Source organism: Neomonachus schauinslandi, chromosome 16 (assembly GCF_002201575.2).
Source record: "Neomonachus schauinslandi chromosome 16, ASM220157v2, whole genome shotgun sequence".
NCBI classification, from domain to species: domain Eukaryota; kingdom Metazoa; phylum Chordata; class Mammalia; order Carnivora; family Phocidae; genus Neomonachus; species Neomonachus schauinslandi.
This window is the reverse complement of record NC_058418.1, coordinates 17,207,269-17,215,516: the sequence shown is the minus strand read 5'-3', so window position 1 is coordinate 17,215,516 and position 8,248 is coordinate 17,207,269. Positions and strand designations below refer to the sequence as shown.

Genomic DNA, 8,248 nt, shown 5'->3' with positions numbered 1-8,248 from the left:
AGGAGCCTGGGCCTGGCGCAGGTATGAGGTGCTGGGTCTGTCTGTCTTAGGAGGAGGTGGGGTCTGGCGCAGGTATGAGGCGCTGGGTCTCTCCGTCAGAGGAGGAGCCTGGGCCTGGCATGGGTATGAGGCGCTGGGTCTGTCTGTCTGAGGAGGAGGCCGGGCCTGGTGCAAGTATGAAGTACTGGGTCTGTCTGTGTCTGAGGAGACAGGGCCAGCCATGGTAAGGTCTTCAGTTGAGTCTTGTGGCTCTGATCAGTCCCACATAGTCTGCCCCGTTGGTCAGCACAAAGAGTTGCCAGCGCCTGGCCTGCTGTCTTGCTTCCCAGAGGTGGGTTGGGCCCAGGCCCTCCATGCTGCACTGTGGAAGAGCATTGCTCTCAGGGGGCAAGTTTTGTGGCAGGAGGGTGGGGGGCGGGGCGTGCCAACCCTTCTGCAGCACCTTTTCCTGTCTCTCCTAGTGGGTAGGAGGACGCTACTCGCTGTGGTCGGCCATTGGACTCTCCATTGCACTGCATGTGGGTGAGTGTGTGTTTTAGTCTTGGGAGACCATGTTGTAGTCTACGGTCAGGGGTGGGTGTCTCATGTCCCTGAAAACCTTTCTGACCCCACAGGCCACTGGCTTCTGTCCCTTTGGCTGGAACATTTCTTTCAGGTTAGGAGGGCGGGCCTGACTTTCTCTGGCGTTTGCAGGTTGGCCTTTCTCTCTACCCCCCACACCTGCTGTTCTGTCGTTTCCCATGGTAGGTGAAGTTAGATCGGCCTTTGCGCTCAAGGCTGACTCTGGTTAGAGAGCCTTTTGTAGGCCCAGGTCTTCCCAGGTCCTGTTTCTTCTGGCTGCACATCGGCGTCAGCTTTTCCTTGGTTGCAAAAAGAAGCTGTGTCCACTGCCACGAGGGCACTGGGCATGACCGTTTCTGTTGACGCTGCCTTTGTGTCGCAGGATTTGACAACTTCGAGCAGCTGCTCTCAGGGGCCCACTGGATGGTAAGTAGCTGAGGCTTGTGTTCTCTGCCAGAGACATTTGGTTGGTCCAGCTCCCTCCGCCCCTCCCTCCAGGGTGGCTGCTCAGCTCCCACCCACCCTGCTCTGGTTTCAGGACCAGCACTTCCGTACGACGCCCCTGGAGAAGAACGCCCCCGTCCTGCTGGCTCTGCTGGGTGTCTGGTACATCAACTGCTTCGGGTGTGAGACGCAGGCCATGCTGCCCTATGACCAGTATCTACACCGCTTTGCGGCCTACTTCCAGCAGGTACCAGCTGCCAGGCCAGGCCTTGGAGTCAGGTTCCTGCCCCTCCAGCGGCTTTCTCCCCCACTGCCCTTGGGCGCAGCCAAAGCCTACTTGTGTTCCAATCTCAGGGTGAATCCGTGTCACCAGGGTCTGTTTGATGAGTATTAGCCAAGTTTGACCACCGTGGGAGGGCATGACTAGTTATCGTGGTGGCCTGTCAGGCCCTCAGGGCATGTGTCTCGCCTGGGTCATTTCTTCCTTGGCCATCACTCTGTGTGCCTGCCAGAGGGTGGGGCCGCCAGCAGGGACCCCAATGGCTTGTACTGCCCTCGTCCCTCCAGGAAAGCAAGTTCACACCCAGTCTGTGGTGCCCCTTTGGGCTACTCATGGCCTTCTGCACCTCTGCAAATCCAGAACCCCTGGGGACCAAGCAGCCTGTCTCCTAGTCTAGATTCTGTTCCAGGCAGCCCTTCCACATCTGTCCCCAGTTTGTTTGGCGTGAACCTAGTTTGTGCCCTGCAGCCCTTGGGCCGGCACAGCAGACTTTCACCAACACCTGAAGCTGATTAAAGAAGGGGCCAGGGCTCCCCACAGCCCAGCATCTGGTTGAGGTGGCAGATGTCAAAGGCTCTATACCCTGGATCCCCAGCCAGCCTTTCTCTTAAGATATCAGTTGAAGAGGGCCTCCTGGCTGGCTCGGTCGGAAGAGCATGCAACTCTTGATCTTGGGATCATGAGTTCAAGCCCCACGTGGGGTGTAGAGATTACTTAAATAAATAAATTTAAAAAAAAAAAGACATCAGTTAAAAATACTGTGACCTATTTCTGCTCTTAGGGAGGTCTTCCTCAGACCTCCATACCCACCTTCTCCTAGTCATAGGTCCTTCCCTTGATGGTGTAAGCCAGAAAGCTATGAGCCTGTGTTCTCACAGGTGAGGGGAGATAGAAGGGTCCTGCCTATGGACACCACACAAGGCAGGGCAGGTATGTGTGCTACATCCCAGGCAGGATTTGGGCACAGTTCATGAAGAAAAGCAAGACTTGCAGCTAGAGGGCTGGGTTTCTGTCCCTGTTCCAGGGTGACATGGAGTCCAACGGGAAGTACATCACCAAGTCCGGCACTCGTGTGGACCACCAGACGGGCCCCATTGTGTGGGGGGAGCCAGGGACCAATGGCCAGCATGCCTTCTACCAGCTCATCCACCAAGGTAGGGCCCCCTGCCCGGGGCAGGGGTGCTGCTGTGGACGTGGAAGGCCCACCAGCAGAGACTTCTCCTTCGGGTGGCTCCCGTGGGCTGGGGTAGGCGCTTGGGTGACCATTGTACCCTTTACAGGCACCAAGATGATACCTTGTGACTTCCTCATCCCAGTCCAGACCCAGCACCCAATAAGGAAGGGTTTGCATCACAAGGTAAGAGCCTTGTCCTGCCTCTCCTCACACTTTCTTAGGCTCGCCTTCACCCAGGCTGCTTAGGAGCTGATGCATTAGTTGGCAGTTATATTAGTTTTCTGTTCCTGCCATAATAAATTACACACCTTAGTGACTTAAAACAACACCCAGTTTTTATCTCGGTTTCTGTGGGTCTGAAGTCCAGCAGGCTCCGCTGGGTGTCTGCTCAGGGATCATTCTCAACTTCAACAAGCCACCTTGGCCTGTGGTGCCTTCCATCTCAGAGCCGGCAGTGGTGGGATGCGTCCCGCTCCAGCCTCGATTCTGCCCTGCCCCTTCTGTTGCATCTCTCTGACCGACTCATTTGTCTTCGTCTTCTACTTCTAAGGGCCCACGTGATTACATTGGGCCCACCTATCCCTGTCTCAAGGTCTGTTACCTTCATTCCATCTGTAAGATCTCCTTTGCCATGTAATGTAACCCACAGAGGTGTAACAGCAGGGAGGGGGCAAAGGTCATGGAGCCAAGATGGTGCTTACTACAGCAGCAGATGGGAAGACCATAAGATAGATACGGTAGGGGCACCTGGGTGGCTTGGTCGGTTGAGCATCTGACTCTTGGTTTTGGCTCAGGTCATCATCTCAGGGTCGTGAGATGGAGCCCCGAGTCAGGCTCCACGTTCAGCGGGGAGTCTGTTTGGGATTCTCTGTCTCTGTCTCTCTCTCAAATAAATAAATAAATCTTAAAAAAAAAAAAAGAAAAACATAGATATTGCTAAGTTCTTAGCAGGGTCCTTGGCAAGTCATGCGTATCCCTTAAAGGGCAGTTACTGTTGTCACTTACTTGGCCGTGTCGTCCGGTGTGCCCTCCCATCCCCGCCTTGCTCCATTTGAGCTCTACATTGGGGGCTGGGACTAACCCCACCTGGGAAGTGCCAGGCAGTCTTGCCCCTATGCCTGGAGCTCAGACAGGACTTCCAAGTGGAACTGGGTATCTCTCTTGTCAGATCCTCCTGGCCAACTTTTTGGCCCAGACTGAGGCCCTGATGAAGGGGAAGTCAACAGAGGAGGCCCGGAAGGAGCTGCAGGCCGCGGGGAAGAGTCCAGAGGCCCTGGAGAAGCTGTTGCCACACAAGGTCAGCACCTCTCCTGAAGTGGGCTGTGGCTGGCATCCTGGAGTCAGAAGGATAAAGTTGTGGGGTCCGGGTAGGGATTCATGGCGTGCCTGGCTTGTCCTACCCGGTAGGAGGGACTGTCCTTACAGATAGGCATATCCCAGCCTCTGGGATAGGGTGCACATCCCTTGTGAGGATTTGGGGGTGATGACTAACCGGGGGACATTCCTGGGTGTTTTCTAAAGGTCTTTGAAGGAAATCGGCCAACCAACTCTATTGTGTTCACCAAGCTCACACCATTCATTCTGGGAGCCTTGATTGGTGAGTGAGTGGGGAAGGTCCTGGCCTAGGGTAGGTTGGATAAAGCCGGTCGAGCCTTAATGTGCCCCATCTGCCACTCCTATAGCCATGTACGAGCACAAGATCTTCGTTCAGGGTATCATCTGGGACATCAACAGCTTTGACCAGTGGGGGTGAGTTGCTCCTCCTCAAGGGGAGGGTAGAGAATGCCTATGGGTTGGCTTGTGGATTTCACTCGTGATGCTGGAACCTTCTTTTTAACCATCTTTCTCCTTGTCCTGGCAGGGTGGAGCTGGGAAAGCAGCTGGCCAAGAAAATCGAGCCTGAGCTTGACGGCAGTAGCCCAGTGACCTCTCACGACTCTTCCACCAATGGGCTCATCAACTTCATCAAGCAGGAGCGTGAGGCCAGAAGCCAATAAACTCATGCCCGGCTGCAGTCCCTGTTGTGACTGGTCCTTCTTGTCGCTCTTCCCCAGAGATGCCCTGCACAGTCCTGCCCAGAGCAGCCTCTGGTTGCGGGCTTGGAGCATAAGCCCTTTGGGGGAAGCTAGTCTGGAATTGCTACCCCGCCCTTCCATGTCCATGTGTCCTCTGTTTTACAGTCAGCTGAAGTGTTTCGGTGCAGTTGATTTTATTGACCATGTTCACTTTGTTCATGTACCAGATAGAAAAATAAAGATGCCACAAAGGAGGTTGTAGGCTCAGCCTCTTCTCATCTCCAGAAGTGGTGCTCTACACAGGAGTTAGGTGCCCGGTAGGAGTGATGTGCCTTGCTTGATTGAGGCTTGACTGTAAGTGGTGAGTAGGTCCAGAGTGGAGGATGGTCCCTTGAGAAGAGAGTGGAGGAGGGGGTTGGGGCACAGTCAGTGTGACAGGGGCAGCTTGGCTTCTGTAAGCAAATTCTTTCTCCTTTGTCCACTCCTTTGCTCTGTGACTTCGGAGGAATTGCACACTTCTGTTCACTGGATAGTTCTAAAAAGCTGCGTTAGATTAGGTCTATTTTGGGTGAATACCCAGTCTGGGTCAAGGGTGATGCTCATCTTCTGGCCAGATGCTCAGGTAATTCTTTCCTTTTATAAGACAGACATTGAAAAAAGGGATTTTGAACATACCACCCTTTTATGTTCTATTCGAGATATCAAATAATATTTTTGGCCAACTAGCCAGAAAGGGAATTTTATTTAAAAAAGTCGAGGGTGCCTGGGTGGCTCAGTTGGTTGAGGCGACTGCCTTCGGCTCAGGTCATGATCCTGGAGTCCCTGGATTGAGTCCCGCGTCGGGCTCCCTGCTTGGCGGGGAGTCTGCTTCTCCCTCTGACCCTCCCCCGCTCATGTTCTCTATCTTTCAAATAAATAAAATCTTAAAAAAAAAAAAGTTGAGTAGAATGGACGGGTAGACTAGAGGCTGAGCTTCCAGGATCTACACCCTAGATCACGATACAGAATCTGGACAGGAAGACTGTTCCCCTTGCACAAAGCCCTGCTGTCCCCGACCCTGTAATCACAGCTGCCTTCACCCCATTCTTTCCTGGGTCGCCCACTTATGGGTTGTACTCTGGCTTGGTCATGTGCCTTCCTCAAGACAAGAAAAGCCAGGATTTATATTTTTTGCTCCCATATGGAGAAGGCAAACTGCACCCATGGAGGTTCAAAGGGAGGAATGTCTTACTTACAGAAAGTGACCATACGGGTGCAAACGTCTGCTTAAAATAATACTCAGAAATTGTTCGCACTTCTCTGGTGTTTGTTTTGCTTTTTTTTAATTCCAAAAGCGAATGCCCACTTCTCACTTTGGTAGAGGTGACGTAAAGATGTTTTTTGACAGTCGGGCTCTGTTGAGGCTCCTGGTAACCGACCTCCTTTAGTTTTATTGCCTTTTTTTTTTTTTTAAAGATTTGTTTATTTGAGAGAGAAAGAGAGCAGGAGGGAGGGAGAGAAACTCAAGCAGACTCTGTGCTGAGCACGGAGCCCAACGCAGGACTCAACTTCATAACCCTGAGATCACAACCTGAGCCAAAACCAAGAGTCAGATGCTTAACTGACTGTGCCACTCAGGAGTCCCAACCCACCTGCTTTCTTAACGTAACTGATAAAAAGTGAAGGTCTTTTCCCATCAGAGGCATCTCCTCTATTACAAAAGAGCAAGCACAAAAAAACAGTCTGTAGAGAGAAAAATTCTAGGTGGCAGAGCCCCTCAGGCTAACTTGGCTTTACATGAGGGATCTCTTAGGAGTGGGACCACTGCTCCTCTAGGCCAGCCGCCAAGTCTCCTGTCATGCTTTATGCAGAAGGAACTTGCACATGTCAGTTAGATGGCCACATGTCCCTTGGCCCTGCCTTGCTCTCCTCCCCCCATCACCACCACTATCCTCCCTTGTGGCTTCCCCTGGTCCTATGGCTGCCAGTGGTCGTGAGTTCTTGAACAGTGTGTTATTTAGGGTTCTCCAGAGAAATATCACCAGTGGGATGCAGATATATGCGAGGAGATGTATTATGAGAATTGGCAAACCTGATTATAGAGGCTGGGAAGTCCCACAATATGCTGTTTACCACAAGCTGGAGAACCAGGGAAACCAGGGCAGGTAGGTTTCAGTCTGAGGGTAGGAGAAGATGGATGTCCCAGCTGAAGAAGAAAGAGAATTCACCCTTCCTCTACCTTTTTGTTCTCTTAGGGCCCTCAACAGACTGGGTGATGCCCACCCACACTGGTGAGGGCAGATCTTCTTTACTCAGTCTACTGATGCAAATGCTATTCTTTTCTGGAAACACCCTCACAGACAATCCCAGATATGTTTTACCAGCTATCTGGGCACCTCCTAACCCAGTTAAGTTGGTACGTAAAATTAACTGTCATGAAGAACTCTTCAGTGTGAGATTCAAGCAGCCTTCAAAGTCTTCATTCTGTACTTGCTCAAATACAAACGGGGGAGGTGGGCACCTGGGTGGCTCAGTCGTTAAGCGTCTGCCTTCGGCTCACGTCATGATCCCAGGGTCCTGGGATCGAGCCCCGCATCGCTTCTCCCTCGCCCACTCCCCCTGCTTGTGTTCCCTCTCTCGCTGTGTCTCTGTCAAATAAATAAAATCTTTAAAAAATAAACTGGGAGCGCCTTGCTGGCTAGGTCAGTGGAGCATGCAAGCCTTGATCTCTGGGTCATGAGTTCGAGCCCCACCTTGGGGGCAGAGATTACATGCATACATACAGACATAAATACTATCAACTTGATTTGTGTGTCTGCCAGGGAAGTCCAAACCCTATAAAATCATTAAGTGGAATGCTTCAAATCTCACACATGCAAACACCTTTCTGTTAACACCGTTCCAAGGACCCCACAATAACGTCAGTTTCAAATTTGATGTTACATTGCCTCTGAATTCCACAATGGGGCAGCAATTAACATCTTGAAAATTCATCTTAACTAATAAGCCTTCATGCGGTGATCACAGTTTGATCAAGGGGTTGTAGTCAGTAGTGTTATATAAACAGGTGACTGATGATGGAAAAAGCTCCGTAACTGCTGGAAGATGTTTTGCTGTAGTAGCAAGAATACCAGTTTTGAAGTTTGTTTCTTTTTGCCATAACCAAAAATATGTATCTTGGGAAACTTAACCTAAAATAACAAGTATCTGCCAACTCATGCACCCTCTTTGGCTAGACCTGAAATGAACACCAAGGTCAGACTTCACAGTGCCTTCCAAAGCTTTTAAAGCAGATTGGCAGTGATAAACCAAGCAGCAAACTGGTTTCATCTCCAGGTCTGTGCTGGGGCTGGAGCCAAACAAACATCATGAGGCATTTATATCCTGCTTGAAGGTGTCAGTCCTTGAAAACATACACTTCCTTTGTATACTATAGTATGAAGACTGCAAGAGTGCCTTTGAAATCTGCATTTTTTTTTTTTAAGATTTATCTGACACAGCGAGAGAGGGAACACAAGCAGGGGGAAGGGGAGAGGGAGAGGCAGGGAGCCCGAGGCGGGGCTCATCCCAGGAACCTGGGATCATGACCTGAGCCGAAGGCAGATGCTCAACTACTGAGCCACCCAGGCAACCCCGAAATCTGCATTTTCTAAAAAATCAGGTTGAGGTATAATTTACATACAGAAAAACGCACCTTCTTTTGGCGTACGGTTTTGAGTTTTGACAAATGTATACGTCACATAACCACCACAGTTGAGATCTACAGCATTTCATCACCTGAAGAGGTAGATTCCT

At 51.2% G+C, this 8,248-nt stretch overlaps 1 protein-coding gene across 3 annotated transcripts in view; it reads left to right on the top strand.

Moving 5' to 3' along the window:
• The window catches only part of GPI (glucose-6-phosphate isomerase), a 23,062-nt gene extending 18,589 nt beyond the window's left edge, over positions 1-4,473 (top strand). For 2 of the 3 annotated variants that reach the window (XM_044911423.1, XM_021701125.1), the window contains 9 exons: positions 462-522; positions 944-987; positions 1,100-1,252; positions 2,310-2,439; positions 2,566-2,642; positions 3,628-3,756; positions 3,981-4,056; positions 4,142-4,208; positions 4,321-4,473. In XM_044911423.1, the coding sequence (XP_044767358.1) occupies positions 462-522; positions 944-987; positions 1,100-1,252; positions 2,310-2,439; positions 2,566-2,642; positions 3,628-3,756; positions 3,981-4,056; positions 4,142-4,208; positions 4,321-4,456 (873 nt within the window). In that variant the 3' untranslated portion in view covers positions 4,457-4,473. The remainder of the gene's footprint in view (positions 1-461; positions 523-943; positions 988-1,099; positions 1,253-2,309; positions 2,440-2,565; positions 2,643-3,627; positions 3,757-3,980; positions 4,057-4,141; positions 4,209-4,320) is intronic. The other variant, XM_044911422.1, reaches the window with a different exon arrangement.
• Positions 4,474-8,248: the final 3,775 nt, after the last annotated feature.